Source organism: Dermacentor silvarum, chromosome 1, assembly GCF_013339745.2.
Source record: "Dermacentor silvarum isolate Dsil-2018 chromosome 1, BIME_Dsil_1.4, whole genome shotgun sequence".
NCBI lineage: Eukaryota > Metazoa > Arthropoda > Arachnida > Ixodida > Ixodidae > Dermacentor > Dermacentor silvarum.
Window position 1 is genome coordinate 63834791 of NC_051154.1, and position 18201 is coordinate 63852991.

At 46.6% G+C, this 18201-nt stretch overlaps 1 protein-coding gene across 2 annotated transcripts in view; it reads right to left on the reverse strand.

The window, feature by feature from the left end:
* Window positions 1-753: 753 nt before the first annotated feature.
* LOC119464451 (E3 ubiquitin-protein ligase RNF31) overlaps window positions 754-18201 on the reverse strand; it is a 53163-nt gene continuing 35715 nt past the window's right edge. For both annotated transcript variants that reach the window (XM_037725436.2, XM_049668734.1), the window contains 4 exons: window positions 8552-8662; window positions 5902-6029; window positions 3667-3835; window positions 754-918 (listed from right to left, as the gene is read on the reverse strand). In XM_037725436.2, the coding sequence (XP_037581364.1) occupies window positions 886-918; window positions 3667-3835; window positions 5902-6029; window positions 8552-8662 (441 nt within the window). In that variant the 3' untranslated portion in view covers window positions 754-885. The remainder of the gene's footprint in view (window positions 919-3666; window positions 3836-5901; window positions 6030-8551; window positions 8663-18201) is intronic.

The following is an 18201-nucleotide window of genomic DNA, read 5'->3' on the forward strand; positions in this document are numbered from 1 at the left end:
TTTTCTACGGTAAGCAAACATATTGACACTAACAACGTAACCATTGCGATGTGTAAGCACCAGGTCATCACACGTGGTAAAAAAAAAAGTAATTTTTTAAGAGCCTGAACTCACGCGAGAACATTAATTACTGTTGCAAGCAAATCACTAGCAAAATAAAGCTTTTAGAAAGTGTTTTTTCGCTGAAAATTATGTGTGTAGAATCGGGGAGCATACGTTTGGTTCGATGGATCCTATGCGACAATTAATAGAATTGTGACTGCGTACAGTCGCCGTCAAAAGTTTACTGGGCGCGGGATCTGTGAAAAAGGTAAGCATTTCCTGAACCTTGGCCCGCAACGCTTGTATTTGAGCTTTTGCTACTTGTATACGAGTGTACGCGACCAATTTAGGGCTGTGCTAATTCTCTGGCTGCATGCTAAATTTCCGCTGACATTCGGCATCCTCACAAAACCTGCATCCTGCAAATTTTGACGCCGACTGCACACTTTCGCGGCAAATTCGTTCATTTCAATGTTTCTTTATCCATGAAAGTGCAGCTGGCAAGTCAGTACTACTCTTCTGGATGACTGCATGGACAAGCCGACTCTTTTATAGTTCCTTGTCTCTTCCGAATTTATCGATATGTGTAATCAGAATATTTGCAATAAAGTATACGATTTGTGAGCGTACGGCTGAATGTCGTCTCATGTATATCTGCAAGTACAATTCAACGCCGAAAAAAAATAATAAGCAAGGCTAAAACCCATACAATTCGCAGCAACATCCAGCAGTTATATTTTTTATTCCATTTCATTGAAAAGCACGGCACACGGCATATCACACACTCCAAAGCTATCACAGTTAGAAAAGCATTATTTGTGAGCTCGCTCTTCTTCCCCTGATTTATGCCGGAAGTGGCAGAGCCTGGGCCACAACCTGAAAAAAAGAACAGAGTAAACTAAAAAATCGGTCTTATCACTACCGTCCTCACATGCAAGCGGCAATGTCCGCAAGCGCTAAGCATTATCTAATAGAGAGTTTTAGGTTAGGGTGGCCAAACGTATTGGGGCACTCTGGAGCTTGGCTACGACTGCGGTAGCGTACCCTAGGCAGGAAAACAGCAGTTTTACGTCCCGAAACGCAACGCGCACACGCTCGCAGCGCCTTCAAGATGAACCCACGGTTGCACTTGCATTTCTTGAAATATAAAACCAACCATGAAAAGCCAAATGACGAAACACTTTTTCATAAAATATATTTAATTTACACGCCAGGGGGTCTCCGTCGAGAAGTAACAATGTATACGTGCGTGAGTTGCCGAGCCGAAGCAATCTGGTTTCTTCAAGAACTCAACAGGCGCGTCTCAACAGCGTAACGACATCGCACCGCACAATCTTACAAAATAGTGCACGTAAACTTGAAGGAAAGGCGACGAGTTCGGCGTTTAAAGTGGAAGCTTATGCTAATTATTTCTCTCAAAACGAAAGACGCACAGCAGAGCATTTTACTGAGCGAAAATGCGACAGAGACTGTTCCACAAACCATCTCGTCTGTTCCATGGTGCAAGACAGCGGGCCGAAAATTTGGAAGAAAGTACGCTAAGGTGCACAACAGCTGATTCGACGAAAGTTAAGGAGTGCGTGGGGAAAATAGACCACGCTCGGGCGTTCTCGACGGGTTTTGAGGTGAGAGTGCCGGCAACTCCAATAACCGCGGTTCTAAGCGCACGTGATGCTTTAAAGATTCTGTCAACCTGGGTCAGGCGCGTCAGCCTTTCCCCACGTTTCAAGGCAACGCATTTGAAGCGAAGAACAACGCGCGCAGTAGCATAAAATCACCCGTTGCTTCCTACGTACCTCCATGCCTGTGACAGCAGGCGCCACAAAAAGTTACCACGTACCAAACAATCTCGAATGGTCCGGCAACCACGTGGGCCGAATCCTACCCAGGAGAGCGGGAAGGGCGGCATCAGATGAGGCTGGCTTGCCGAGGCTAGCGGAATCAGTTTGGTTTTTTTTCTCCATGGGTACAGCATATTCGCTGCAAACGTCCATTGTCATCGGCTTTCATTGTGGTCGGCGGTTTGCAGCCCTCACTTTCCAGAGGAAAATTAAAAAATTAAACTATGGGGTTTTACGTGCCAAAACCACGATTTGATTATGAGGCACGCCGTAGTGGGGGGCTCCGGAATAATTTGGACCACCTGGGATTCTTTAACGTGCACCTAAATCTAAGTACACGGGTGTTTAACGCGTTTCACTCCCACTGAAATGCGGCCGCCGTGGCGGATGACGTCAACATTCACTATGAAATCGCGGCGCCGCCGTGTTCCACGTTCAACACCACCACCTATTGTACTTTCTCTGAAGGCTTGTCTTGGCGAGGCTCGTCTCAGTACGCTTAGCGGCGGTAGCCGTTATGGCAAGAGCAACGAGACATCTTTGAGGCAGCGATGCTTATTACGAGCCGGGGTCCCCAAGGACCCAAGCACACGTCTGGTTCTGTGCATGTGCAGTTCCGCCGCCCCTATTTTTTGCGTATATGCGCGAGCAGCTTGCAATTCCTAATCTTAAATTCTCTAATAATTGGTCTGATTCCTCCTGGGCTACCTATTACAGTCATCGTAAAGGATGTTATGAAACTGCCCACACTGTTCGTGTGTACCCTTATCTCAAAACAAATGCCTGCAGTGCTGTACTAATGGTTCACTACAGCCACCACGAGTGAGTGGCGGTTCTTTTAAATAGTACTATTTCACAAAGTCTGTCAACTACTTCTCACAAAGTCTACTACTTTCATAAAGTATATGCCATTTACATCAGCCGATTGAATTGTTTACGCAGAGTCGTGTGGCCCCACTGAAACATTCTACACTATAAGCAACGGCACACCACCAATTAGCATGCTGACACCAACATTATTTTTAAAAGAAGGAGACATGACAGATACTTCTCTTCTTCACGTATATTATCATAACTACCAGCTTCACATTTCGATGACATGTAGTAGTCAGAGCAACGAGGAGTATTTAGCGCTTTTTTATTCACACGCAACAAACGGCCTATAAAGCAGCCATTTTGTTTAGGCCGACCAGATTTAAGTCTCACGTCAAGCAAGCGTGTATACGGTTCGTATATGGAGTTCAATCTTCGTGCCAACGAAACTGGACCTGGAAATTACTCCATAACCCGCTTCCACTTGGCGTTATGTTTGTTCTTCACAACGCTATATTAACAATCCATATTGGGTGTTAGATTGTTAACATGGGTGTTACCCCACGTTAACTATACTGATGCAGCTTCCAATGTTTGCTTTTAAATTCCAACAAAGACACATAGCGTACACACACGTCTTGCAGGCAGTTGCAGATGTTGACTTACTTACAATCGTTCCTTGAGCATCTTTCGTCTTTAATACAAAGAAATGACTGACGAAACGTGTACTTAGTGCAATGAGTACGATCGACTTACACCGCAAAAGTAATTTTAAGGCGAGCATGAAAAATTTAAATCGATTTCGACGTCTAAAGCTTATATTGAACCGCTTTATCGTTCATTCATCCGGAACTAAACTAAAGCAAAACAAACATTGCAGCTGCTGTGCAACACTTATTAGACACAAGTTTGGAAAGTGACGTGGCACCTGCCAACGCTTGCTTGCGGCCACACCAGTCAGACGACTTACCTCGCGGAGGTGTTCTAATTTTTCTTCTTGACCAAGTGTCGGAGCGAACTCAGGAACCTCTTTGTCGTGTTTCCGGAGTTCGTTTGCCAGCTTCTCTATGGTCATAGCCTTCAGAACGTCTACGCGATTGCGGAAAATCAAATCGCATAGATACTCCTTGTAGTGTTTCCTGTCAAGAGAAGCAGCGAAAGTATAGAATGAATCGTCGAGCACTATTCAGGTCTGTGAAAGGTTTCAGGGCCTTATAGAAGTCGCTGAGTCTTATGGAAAACCCAGGCTGAAAGCAGATTATGTATAATTATATGACGGGGCTACATTGTTTAATAATAACGCCGTACAGAATGCAATGTTACTAAAGCGAAAGAAACAATGCGTTGGTCTAGCTTCGCGCGTACACGCAACGTCCTTCTATAGTACTTATTAAACCCTATGCGGCGTTGTTTCGTTTTAGTGCAGGTACTCTATTCGGCAATGCGAAACGCGAATTTAACAGAGACGCGAGACACCCCAGAAACGAAAAGAAATTAATCGTTTCTTAAAAATTATCGAGATGCGAATATTCGAAATTATCAAAGACGAGTCGAATGCCATTTTCAATATATAGGCCTTTGATTTGAAGCCGCATGTCTGCAACAGTTCCAAATAATTAGCAAAAAGAATATTCGAGAGAGCACTGAGCGACCCCTTTCCTTTTTCTTGGCAATGCTCACCGGCATAACAGCATGGCGGCTTCATTTACCATAGAGTATCTTACAAAAATTACTAGAGGGAACTCTGGCCCTGATGTCTACAGGCGCTGAAAGCAGGACGGTTCTGCCAACAGTGTGTAGCAGTACACTCGCGTTAAGACGAAGCCGGTTAGGCCGAACTTCCGCAATCACCATTCGTGCCTGCTACTCGGCTCGCCGAGAGGCTTGGTTCGGCTGACTTGGAGCAGATAGCTCTGCTAGCCACTCGAGATGCAAAGGGCGTTTCTGAGGACAAGCATCTACGCCAGCTACAACGATGACACGGAAGCTTGCAGAGCTCGTAGCATACAAACAGTGTTTAGCAATGTTTTCGAGGCGACTCTGCAGGCTGATAACTATGGCAAGGACACTGCCCAAGAACTACGAGAACCAGCTGCGTTTACACATGATGCAGGCTGACAACGCCTTGAATACCTTGGTCCATCTTTTTTTTTAACCACATGAAGGCACCGAAGCATTGAACCTAGGTGAAATACGAGCATTTCTAACAGCGCACACGAGGTTTGCGGAGAACCGGAGAGCAACACGTATTCAATAAAAAGAGCATCAAGCAATACTTTGCATCATTCAAATCTAATTACTGTTTTCACATCTGATTTTCTTAGTTTTAAAGTTGTTTCATTTATTATTTTTGTAATGGATGTTTGGGTACAGCGGGAATAGCAGCCTTCGAGTTTTTAGGATCAATTATGTTCGGACAAGCTTCTGATAAGGCGAGCCGATTTTCACGGACCCTTCGAGCTCGTCTTAGCGAGAATCTATTGTACAGATATTTTGAGGATCAATTGGTAGAATAAGAAGTATTCAGGTATGTTTGGGTGTTCTATGGCGTGAAGCACAGTTTCCCAAGAAAGCGCAATGCGCAGCCCGTTTTCAGATTAAAAAATGGGCTATAGTAAATCGCATGCGCGTACGAAGTGCATAAGAACATCCTCCTCAGCCGTCGCCTGCGCATGCGCACCAATGAGCAGCCTGCAGCGCATGTGCGGCGTTTTCACCCGTCACGACGGCTGAACAAGTACCGTTCGGCACCAAGTGTTATGTGCGGCAGTGTTGCCAGAGAGTTTCATTGAAAAACTTTTGTAGCAAACTCTAGGCAAGCTCAGCCAGCATGCTATTTAGACAGCATGCTGGCTGGAAGTGGCCAAATTTGCAGGAACACGAAAGGTCGCACGTGCACTGTGCCATGTGTCGAAGCCAGGAGCTTGTTCTGTTAGAGCGTGCAAGAATGCAATTTGGCATAAGCCCCCTGAACAAGCATTCAGATGGCTTAGTTCGGCATAGAGTCTCGCAGATCCCGCACAATTTGGATTCCGTCTGTGCCGAGTCACGTAATATTCCAAGCGCCACTTGCACGATGCAAACCTGTTTTAGGAGCGACTGCACGAACCCAAAGTATGTGGCAAAATGAGCACCTCTTCGAGGCTATATAGCTGTCTTGCGCAGGTAAAAAAAAAAGAAATAACAAAGAAATATCTATACATACTCGCACTTTCCGGCCTTCAGTACTTGGACTGCACATGGTGAGTCATGATAGTCATCATTGGTGATACTGACAGAGCATATGGCCGTTGAATCTTGCGGGACCGTTTCCTCGACAGCAACGTTCGAGTCCTGGAAATATCCAGTACCAGATAGTTCAGTAACGCAAATCTAACGCACAGGCTTTTCTGTGCATTCAAGTATTCGAAGTACTGAACACTTCACAGTCATACGTAATTATATTACGCAACTTTTGTCAGCGTGATTGATGCCGGCGGCTATAGGTCTGGTTCAGTGTTTTCGGTTTAAACTGAAAAGCGTATGCTTAATTATGAGTCGACATGAGCTCCGATGCAAGTAGCCTAGCGAGGTCAAGCTCACGCGTCAGCCTGCCGTTCAAGCAATCGTTACATAATTATTGGTCCAGGTGCAGCGCAGCGTTAACTGCACGCGTTTCATGCAGCGGCCACTGCGGCGGGCGAATTGGGCAAGTTCAGGGATGGTAACGTGGGGTCTTATCTGCCTAGTCATTGTTTTTCTGTTGGAGCTCTGTATCCGCATAATGTTACAAATAAAGACTCATTCATTTCGTGGTCGAATATCAAATTCACTCACTTAACCCGTGCATAGTCACATCTACGTATGCAATTGTGCCGTTAGTAGGCTGCTTCTGGAATACTTTATTATTCCGTGTGTAGGATACAACTAAAGTGTTGAATTACAATATCCGCGGTCACACAACACGTTTCAATGTCAACGAAATTAGTGAACAAGTCCAAGGTCGGGGAGTCGGAGAGGGAGACGCTCTTTTGCATGTTTTTACCTTCGCGAGGGGAATGTCATCTTCGCGTGTTGGATACCTTTTCCTTTTCCCACGAGTGCAGGGGAAGGGCGCGCGCGTCGCAAGAGCGACGGAAAAAAATTGGAGGACGCTTAAGCGTCGCCTTTAAGAGTGCAACGTGATATCATTCAAAGATTCCTGAATGTCTGCCAGGCTTGCCGGCAACTTCAGCTTCCTTTTTCTCCAGCTTTGCCTCTGCGCGCCGCTACCGTTTTATGCTGCCGAGGAGACGAGCTCCATCTGTTCTCGCAAGTAAAATACCCGGGCGCGCCGCTGTTGGTATGGTAGAAATGCTGGAAAGGGGGTTTGTGTTTGAGTTTCCTTGTAACAGAATTACGTTTTCTCGTACATTCAAATTACAATCCGACGCTATCATGTCTGTAGGTGGTAGTTGAGTCATACTTTACGATTTTTCTGACGGATTTTACTTAGAGAAATTCAATTTTGTTCCCTAACGCCTTTGCGCCACGCGGAGGGCCTGCGTGTGCGGGGTTATTTTCTCCGCCACGGATGCCGGCGCTTACGCCGACGCCGGAATTTCTGCGACACGGGGCCGTTAACGCTCTCGCGTTAAAACCGGGGAGGGCGTAGTGCGCATTTCCCGTGCCTGCCGGCCGGCTTTCGACACGTCCGCAACGTCCGATCACGCCGACGCCGGGAGTACGCAGGAAGAAGTGAGCGCGCGTGCACCCCACAACATTAATATGTTGCCCCTATATATAATTTAGCACTACTGCGTTGGAAGCATTGGCCGCATATAACGCTAACCAACACTTGAGGAATTTTTACGAAGGCGGTAATTCATACACGCACATTTTACGAAAAATTATCCACCGAAAAAAAGCGGTGGCAATTCGTGACACTCGCGGGAGAAAAAAAAAACCGACTAACAGCAACTTCTTTTCATTACCGAAGATCGTGGAGAACCAGCGCGAGCGCACGAAAGCGTTGAGCACGAAGCGGCGCAGCCTATGGCTGGCGCGCACTAAACGTGCCAACTTAGACATCGAGAACCGCAACCTGCGAGTATGCGGCGCACACTTCATTGCGGCGCACAAGGCCGCGCGGGAGGGAGGGAGGGAGGGGGGGGGGGCAGCTTCTACTCTACCAACAACTGCGTTTGTACTTTGCCCGGCTGTGGCGGTCGCCCGCACCGTCTCTTATCTCCACACGGCTCTGACCTTTGTATGCGCTGTGCATTCGCCGCTCAGTTTCCGTTGAAGCTATATACCGCGCGAACTTGCGCTTGCTGCCAGCGTATTGACAGTCGTTGGCTGCGGTCATTCATTGTGATCTATTCATGTTTGCTTGTGCACGCTGACACCACGCTTGTTAATTCAGCTAGTAAGCGAATGTGTCCAAGTTTATGCAGCCGATAGAACTACCATCCCTACTCCGAATAGCTCTCTACTAATTTGCTATGGCAATTGATGCTTCGCCTTTCGGGCGAAACAGCGACATTTTTTTAATCAAAAGAATATTTGGTCACCCTGTAATATAGTGACGGCTACTACTCCTTTTGGCATATTAATCGTAATGCAAATATTCTTAATTCAGAAGAAACGTAACGGGTTCGGCTCTTACTGTACAACACAATTAAAACAAGATAATGTTCGGAAGACCCGCTTTCCAGAGGCCGCGCCCACAAAAATGCCGTTGAGCATCACACAGCCAGAAATGATCATCAGTTTGTCAAACCGCAGCAAACAACACTTTCGTGAAAAAAGGCAGGCAATGTGTAGTTTAAAAGCAGATAATTGTTTTAGGTGACTAAGATATATTTTAATAAACAATCTGTTCCGAAGATATATACCTTAAGGAGTTGAAGCAGCTCTTCATGTGAGTAATCTCTAGTGTAGAAGAAGCAATTCCTTGGGTGGTGACCGTGCATGCCTTTGTTCTTGCAAGCTTCGTTACCGCATGCCTGTCGAAGAAAAAAATCCCACCAGCGATGAGAACCAAATTCGGGAATGATATAAAAGTGCAACGAAGTCTAGAGAAGGCTAGACAAGGTAGTCTAGAACGTACGAAGTCTAGAGATGAGTAATATAGAAGCAAGAGAGGAAAAAAAAGCAAGAAAAAAACGAAAAGCAGGGTTGTTTGCTGGGGCGGTATTCTGTAAGAGTCCAATTAGTGGACTGTCCATTTCGGCTGTCGCTGATTGGCTGCTGCTTCACGTGCAGGAAGGTGCCAGCCAGTCTCCTTCCTGCACGTGAAGCAGCAGCCGAAATGGACAGTCCACTAATTGGACTGTTACAGAATACCGCCCCTTATGTGCTGTACACGGTTAAAGGAGGGCAGAAGAGAGAAATTATCAACAGAGAAAAAGAGAAATATAACCAGAGAAGCATCCAATTGCCTAGCCTACTCAGCAGAATTAGGAAAATAGATGTATGAAAGATATGGTTCCCTGAACACATGCGAGCACAACGAAAAAGTGCAGTTGTAAAATGCAGTCCCACAGGCCAGTCAATTTTCAGAGCCGTCAGAGACTCGCGCGACTATGAAAAGCGAGGTCGGTGTTACATTACTTCGTCTGTAGACAAAGGCCGGTGGTCCAATCATGCTAATGCGATGGAAAACGAGTGTCTTAGCATTCAAGTGAAGACAGTCACGCAATAGGTGATGGATGGTCCCTATGCAACCAGACAGCGCACGGAGCACTGTCAGCTACTTCGATGCTAGTGGAGTAGGCGTCCATAAACGCAACTACGAGTCAAAGCCTACACATCAGAGTTGCCTCTGGTCTAGAAGGTCATCACTCATCAAGCATACATTACGATTTAAATCTTACCTATAACTCAGTGCTGCAATTCAACTACTCAGTTTATTCCATTTTTATTGAAAGTACAGTGACCACACGCACATCTGTATCGACGGATCTTATACAAAGGTCAGCCGGCACTGTGGTTGACCCTACAAGATCATAGACAATACGAGTTATCATTTCACATGCTGCGTACGAGGTGGACAAGTGCGGGAATCGGGACTTCATTTTATTGATCGAAAACGTTCGAAGCAATGGGTCATATTTTGAAATTCTAAACCAGTTGTACATACGCCTAAAGCCAGCTCTTCGACGCGGATGGCAAGATTAGTTTATAGAAATAATGGAACTGTATCACCGCGTGAAACGAGGAGGCCCCGAAACTGTCTCTTAGTGGATGTCCGCCCAGTGCTGAATATTTGGCAGTGGTCGAGATCGAGAAGATCAGAATCTTGAGCATCACATGACGAGGATAACTGTATTCCTACCGCACTTCCAAAGATACACGTCTAGGCTCGTTCGCGAAGAAGGACAAGAGGCACAAAATGCATTGTGAGGAGGCAAGAGAACCGATAGTTCATGCGCAAGGGAGAACCCAGAGCATGCCTTAATCGCCCATGTACAAGCCTGTTGACTTCAGACACGTCAATAACGCCAGCGTAGCGTTCTCGTATGACGATTAGTAAGGGTACAACAAGCCTAGGGCAAAACAAAAACTCGTCACTATGCAGTGGTAAATTCGGCGGTAATGCAGCTCCACTCAACGTAAAAGCTGGAGAAGTGTGGAGCAGTGATCCGCCAGTGTTTCCATTGTGTTTTCCTTGTGTTTATCTTGTTTTTTATCCTCTGTTTATTTTGTGTTTAGCTATTCTTTTCACGATGTTGGGATTAGCTTTCCTGCGCTGGCGGGCAACTTAAACTTCTCCGGTGTGCACCACTTGATCAGCCCTGCGTCGGCGCTGTCTTTCACGGGCGAGCGTCCGCTGTCGCTCCAAGCGTGCTTGCTGCTCGGCGCCCATGGCGGGAAAGAGCATCCAGGAGTACCGGCGACTTTACAATTGCTAGTAGATACAGCGGGGGCGTGCCACTGCGGGTCCCGTGACTTCCGCTTGGAGCGACCGCCAGTAGTTTGTGCGCAGGCGCGAGTAAAAGCGAGTGCGAGAGAGAAAATCTGGAAGCTTTTGCTCCTTGAATTCTGACTTTGCCTAGGTACTACGGCGGAGAACATTCTTTGGTCCTTTTGTACAACTGTGGCTGCTGTTAAGGGATCGATGTTATTCCTAACTAAACGCATCACTGTACTGATGATCCAAATATAATCTCACTATCAGGGAGGGAGCAGTCTACCTGACTGGAGCAGTACCACCGCTTCGCGTCGGCGCCCGGCACCGGGGCACAAACGAGAGCAGTATCCGCTTGCGCAGACAGAGCCACCTACAGGGTGCTAAACGTGTTTCAACACGTAGAAGTGCTTTCGTTCATGGGAATCTCCTGAAGGGTTCAGTATGCACTGATAACTAATACATGAGCACGGAGTACTTTGGAATTAAAGTTATCCGATTCGTCGTCAATCTCACAGGTTCAATGATCCCCTCGCGACTATCGCACGATTTCCTATATTACCATTGCAACAAAAAACGCAACAAACTCAGCAGAAACATCGTAGTGGAAGGGGGTTTATTAACGTCGGACGGCAGGCGGAAGTATTGCACGGCGGGCACAAAGACAGTCTCAGCCGGCGTCAGCAGCTCGCGATCTACGCTCGCACCTCCAGCCAAGACGAAGTCCCACTGCTGCGTCCGTTGCTTCATCATCACTACAGTACCCCGGCGGCGAAGGGAAGCCATCCTGGCGACTCAAGGGGACGTGAGAACAAGGGGGTCATGATATGGCTTTAGGCGGCTCACGTGGACCACCTGGCGGCCAAGACGGCGCTTGTCGGAGGTTGGGTTGACCAGCTCAATAACATAGGTGACGGGAAGATAGGCACTCGATGACGCGATAAGGGCCTTGGTACTTGGGGGCAAACTTAGGTGTCAGGCCAGGGGAATGAAACGGTATGCGGAGCCATACGAGGGAGCCGACGACGAAAGCTTGCTCAGTCAGATTGCGCTCATGGCGATCTTTCTGGAGGGCTTGGTTGTCCGAAGTAAATGAACGGACCAGCTGACGACACTCTTCAGCATCTTGAGCCGTTTCAGAAACTGGGCTGAATTCGGAGACATCCGGATGATACGGCAAAACGGTGTCGAGAGGGGTGCTTGGTTCGCGGCCATATAAAATAAAGAATGGGGAAAAGCCGGTGGTCGACTGTGTCGCGGTATTATGCGTGTAAGTGACGAACGAAAGAACGACATCCCAGTTAAAGTGGTCAGAAGCAATGTACATGGACAGCATGTCTCCCAGCGTTCGGTTGAAGCGTTCTGTTAGTCCGTTGGTCTGTGGGTGGTAGGCTGTAGACGCTTAGGCGGAACGTTTTAATTCTACCGGGGGGGGGGGGGGGGGGGGAAGAGGGGGGGGGGGGCCTGACCAGCTTTGGGGCCTGACCCATACCGTGTATGCATATATATATATATATATATATATATATATATATATTACCCTTAATAAAAATTACTGGAAACATCGTGTGACCTCGAAAGATTGTTCACTGAATTGGCGACCTTATGAGTATTTCAGTTTTACAGCCTGAGTCCCCTGTTACCACCAAGAGAGTGGCATCTCTCGGATGAGCCATGCGACAAGCGGATTCAGTTAAACACGTTAGAGCGTTATATGTGTTTTGTGCGCATTACGTCGCACAAATACACATTAATTAAAAAAGCCATGTAGCACCTTGTAAATGTTTTAATACAAAAGATACAATCAAGAAATCTTTTCCTGACGAAAAGTCAGTTATTGAGAAGATAACATATATAAAAATTCAACCATATATAGCAATTTCTGAACACAACTTATGACGAATTATTAGCAAAAGTATAATGTGATTCCATAACGCAATAGTTTCATTATTTGTCAAAGCATGCCTCATGCCACTGGATTCGTTTATTTTTCAGAGGCAGAATGAAGGATCAGGTTCCCAAGTAAACAAACATATTAACAAATAAATAAATAAGACAGCGACATCTCAAAAGCGCAGAAAGGACTCGATAGCAAATATAAGAACAGCGTGGATTGTGTTATTGAGCGGCAAATGCAGCATATGACGAATAAAAATTAATAGGGAAAATGCACAGATAGACTAGGGAGTTCTCAAAATAGCGCAACCACGCGTCTTTTCTTACCCAAATGGCCTCAGTCTGCTTGCGCTGCTATGTACCCCATTTTCGTTCTTTTGTATAACTTTTTGCGTTGTTTTCTAAGCCAAGTCAATGGTTTGCTTTGACTGTAAGTCGGTGCCTTTCTCTCTCCTATTAAAGACATCAGTTCGTTGTCTGGTGCGACGATTTCACCATCATTGAAAAAGTGTTCGTTCAGGCACTTGATCTGGAAATGAAGTCGTCGGCAATCTTATTCAAATTGATTTTGCGGGAGAGTTCTTTGTGGGCGTGCAAAATTGCCAGATGGTTCAAACGGGCCTGTCCAGTCGTCGACCGCAAGTACATTTTCAGCCGCCGAAGGCTACAAAAGGACCTCTTAGATGTGGTCGACCAGACCGGTATGCCCAACACAATTTTTTAGCTTGGTCATTTCCGGAAAAAGGTTTCGCAGGTGTTCGCCCTTGCCCCCAGTAAACATGTGCACGACGTTCTCGAATGTGTGCAATGATGCCAACCTTTGCTGGCTTAAAATGTCAATCAGCATATCTCTGTGCAAAATCGGCATCCTGGTTCAACGTAGTCACCGTAGAACGCTATCACCCTAGAACTTCCCTATGGCAAGCTGCTCAATGCGGGACTTATGCTTCCACATATCAGGTGGATACCTGTTGTTTAACGAAGACAGCACTGTCAAGTACTTCATAGAACCTCTGGCGGTACATGCCACTCGGAATCTTCTTGATAGCGGCGTGGAGTCTTCTTTTGCCCAGCAGCTATAACACACGGGTCCATCAACTCCTACTTTTCCTGCCTCTGCCATACATACGCGGGTACACGCGCTTTATTTTGGAGTTTATGTGCGTCGAGTTCAAGCTTGGGCCACCCGAAATGGCTGGTCCCTTCGCGTGCACTGTCTCCCCGCGCGCCTAGTGTTACGTTTCCGCTGGTGCTTATAGGGTGGAAAATACGCTTCCTTTTCAGCATCAGACAGGTTCTGGCGAAGTACCGATAAGCGAGGTGTGCCCACTGTTGGTTTTGTCGTTGGTGCTCATGCTGTGTTTGTAGCAGGTGCACATTGCAACATCCGCAGCCGCGGTAGAAACGTGCTCGACGCCTGCTTTCTATTGCTCCTTTTATCGACACTCAAGGCAAAGTATCGCTGTCGTCGTCGCCGTAATATTCCGTATAAAGTCCAAAAGTCATATGAGTGAGCGACCCATACACTGTGGGTGCGAGAAAAAACGCGTAACACTGAGCCGGGAAGGATGGCGGCTTCATCGGCATTATCTTCCCACGCGGTCAATATTCGGCTTAGTTGGAGGTCACGTGATCAAATGCGCGCATGGGGAGGAGAGCACGTGTGTTCTCATCTAGCCTTGTTGCAGCTGCGCGGTTGACGCTTACGCGGCCCGCGTGCCGTATCCAATTTTTGGTAATCATTGGGGGGTGCAATGATCAAGGGCGAGCAGGTATGGCTGCTTACTTCATGCGCGCTGTCTTCCTTCTTAAGCTGTTTTTCCACGCCCCAAGTGGTGCAGATCGCATAGCCTAAGTTAAGAAACAGGAGCAATTAGAGATTGCTGACAGAGGCCGTCCTGTAGTGGACATAAAAATATGCAGATGATGATGATGAATCTAATTTTCGGAGTCGCGGTTAATTGCATGGCTGTACGAACCGTTCGTCCCCGCTGCCGGCGTTCTTCATAATGCCAGCGTTGTGATAGCGACTGCTCGTGGTCATCCAGCGAGATATTTACACGTTTACATAGTCGGTGCCTTCCACGGTGTTTGCTATTTTAATTAGTAAGTAAATGTTACTACAATTCATATAGACTTTTTCATCGGGCGAGGAGGAAAGGGCGCGCGACGAGCCTTTCCTCCTCTCTGGCTTGTGCGAGCCGGCGCGGCGCGGCTTGAATGTGTTGCCGGTCGTGCGCTGCGGAACGATTCGGAGGTGTTTTAGCTAGTTCTGAGTGCAATTTACGGGATGTCAGTTCTTACGAGTCGTCGAACAACCACTGTGTAGCCTTTAGGTGCAGCAGTGGCCACAGTATCTGGGAATTTCTCTTGGATGTGCAAAAATGCGACGCGCATCATCAGCCGCGATGTGTGTATGTGTTGTGAACTATGTTGGATGTATCGGTTTTCACTCAATGAAGAGTTGTAAAACATTTGCATCAGCCACCGGCAACGTTCTCACGCATTTTAAGTCTAGTAGACTTCAAATCACTATGTCTACGCTAGCCTCCTGCAAGAGTCCGAAGGCTTTGCTCAACACAGCGAGCACTGCGATTGGCAAACCAACATGATACAAACAATTGCTTCGTGCTTAGATCGGCATTGCCTTTTTTGCCCTGTAAGGCACGTACAAAGGGGATATCGCATAAAGAGAATCCAACAGCTATTTGTAGGGACACAACTTCCGTAACGTGGGTGAATGCGTCGTAAATGAGTGAACTTAGGAGACTGAAAAAAAAACAAAAAGAGAGAGTCGTATGTCCTTCTTTTGCGGCAAAATAAAACAGAACACGGGATAACGACGCAATAAGACTCCGCATGGTCGTGCCTCATATTTGGACCACTTGGACCATACGCTATATAGAACAAACAGATCTATAACACAGCATTTAGTACTGCCTCGGGCGCTCGCACAGTCTGCAGCTGGTCGTTCGACCACTCGAAAAGTTTGATTCACACTGTACGGTATGCGGTTATTATTAACCAAACTATTTTATTTGTAGGCGGAAACCTTGCCCAGCAAACAAGGCAATCGCCCAGTGTATCTACACATAACTTGAACGCTTGTCAAAGTAAACAGCACGACTTATTCTCCAGCAGAACGGTACTCACGCTGTTAGGATCGTCAAATGTTTCGTAACTACTCGTTGCAGCTAAACCAGAGCTTAGAATTACAGTGCTGAGAATGCTGCAGTAAGGTAACATTCGTGAAACGAATTTTCATAAATACCTAACTGATATCCGAGGCTGATTGTAAGCTCAAGCAAACACGTGCACCTCGCGCTGGGTGCTCCGTCCACCCTAACACCAGCAGCTACTCGATCCAGCCGCTTAATTACTTCAGACTTAAATTCCTTCACTATGCCTCACAGGACAATTCCCCACATAGAAGACAGCATTTCATGCTAAATAGACCGCGCGAGTGCAAAAAAATCCATCAGAAACTGCCGCCGAGCGTATACCACAGCATACAACACGGGCGTTCGCCCAAGCCAGCATGCCAACTGCCCATAGATGGCGCCACTGCCTACGCAATGGCGGCGCCCATGAAAAAAACGGTCTATAGGCGATATAACCAACATACAGACTCATGTGAGGGCCGCACTTTTTTGCCGCAATTTTGACGAGCCTTACATGGGACCGGGCCATTTTATCTAATTTTTACAACTACGAGTATGAAATCCGCCGTAAACCTCCGCGATCGCCTCCTCTCGCCATCTATAGTCGTGTACAACTTTAGAAGGCAGCGACATTTGCCCCTCAAAGGCGGATGCACACGAGCATCCACCAATGGACGCGCACTCTAGACTGACGTCATGAGCCGGACGGCCGGTGATCCCACCGACAGAGGACATGGCAGCCCGCGCTTCCAGTTGGGCCGAGTCACGTCAGCGGGACTATTTCTTTAGTCGCGGTGGCCATCGGCTGCTGCGCTTCAGTGATCAGTGCGGGGCGCCTCTCCTGTCTTCTTAAGTTGCAACCGACTTTTTTTTATAGTTGCGACGCGCGAAAGTACGCTGCGCGTGAAAATTCGCAGTGGAGCGCGATAGGAGTCAGCGGTGAACGGGAGTGCTTCTCGGTTGGATTAAAAAAAAACAAAAAAAGACATTTGCTTTCAAGTTGAGGGTGCGGCTCTTAGACGGATTTATAAGGGAAGAATCTTCCTTCGTGTATACATAACTGTCTTGTGCTTCGCTATCACTAATACTGCTTCGCCTTTACGGCGAAACTGCAGCCTCTCTCTCTCTTTTTTTTTTTTATTATTCTGAGTCCCAGTAAAAGCTCCGCTGCGCATGACGGCTATCGATTCTGATTTCGAGTGAATCCGGCTTGGCGTCACTTCGGTTACTAAGTTAATTATATATATTTATGACCTCTGCATGCACGTTGTGATGTTTCCATCCCCAATAAATTTTTTTTTTACAACAATAATTTTTTTTTTTCATGAGTCGCTAGCATTACCTACTGGAAAGAGAAGCAGTGCTGAGACACATATCATTCACGTGCATTTCACACACCGTTGATAAAAGACTCTGCCGAAGGGATCACTGAAGTCTGCAGGTCTTTTTCAGTGTCAAAAAAGCGCGCAAAGCAATTTGTAGCGAGTTGAACATACAGCAACATCTTCATTCTCTAGACATAGGCTATTCATATCGTTAGAAATAATTGTTCGTTGGCTACCTCTTTCTCTTTGAAAATGTAATAAACTTTGTCCTGTATACACATTGCGATATAATGTGTCCGTGCATGGTGTTCGCACTGGAAATTAAAATAACATGAAGTGAAAAAATACGGATGATGCAGCCGCCATTGATGCTTTTAATGCGCTTCTTTTCCTATTGTCCGGATTTTCAGAAATACAGCGAAAGTATGAATAAAAGCCGTGCACGTCCGCGTCAACAATGATGCAATTAGCTTTTAGCCACATTAACCTTTTAAGGGAAAAGGTAGAGGCAACTCAAAAGAAACCATAAATGATTTGGGTAACAGGACTCTTGTAATGACATTTCAAGAGTTGAGGTGGGGGAGGGGGCTTCGGCATCGCGCACCCCCCCCCCCCCAAAAAAAAAAAAAAAATCTCTACAGCGGACATGTTTACTTCGCCCGTGCTATCCCTGAACCCAAGGACTGCAAGGAGGTCAGAGGAGCCTAGACCTGCAGCTGGGTAGATTTCTTCCCATTCCAATAAAACATGTTCCCCCATTTCTCTAGCTTTACCACAGCAAGCACATGCGGCTTCGTCCTTGGTGTACTTCGCTTTACAAGTGCTTGTGAGGCTGTGGCGTCCACTTGTGAGGCTGTGGCACCCTCTCTCGACTAGTTTCGGTATCAGCTTGGCTTTTTCGATCGAGTTTTCATTAATTTGGGTTAATGAATGCGTTAATTAATTATGTTTTGCTTATTTTATATTTTATACTTATTTGGTTTAATTTTATCTATATTTATGGGAATTTTATAGGAATTTTATGTCTTACGAAGACCTTGTGTTGTGCGTGACACCCACCGACGAGGGACATTCCGGCGCCCTAAAGTGCTCCGCACTTAAAACAATGCTACTGATACTAACAAGGAATGCCGTCAGAATTTCGATTAGAAGAGTTTCATGGAACCCACAAAAATCAAGTGCACAAGCGTGGCGGTTTAGTCGAGTCAATTCATGCTATAAACCTTACCGCAAAGTAAATGCGGACGAATAAA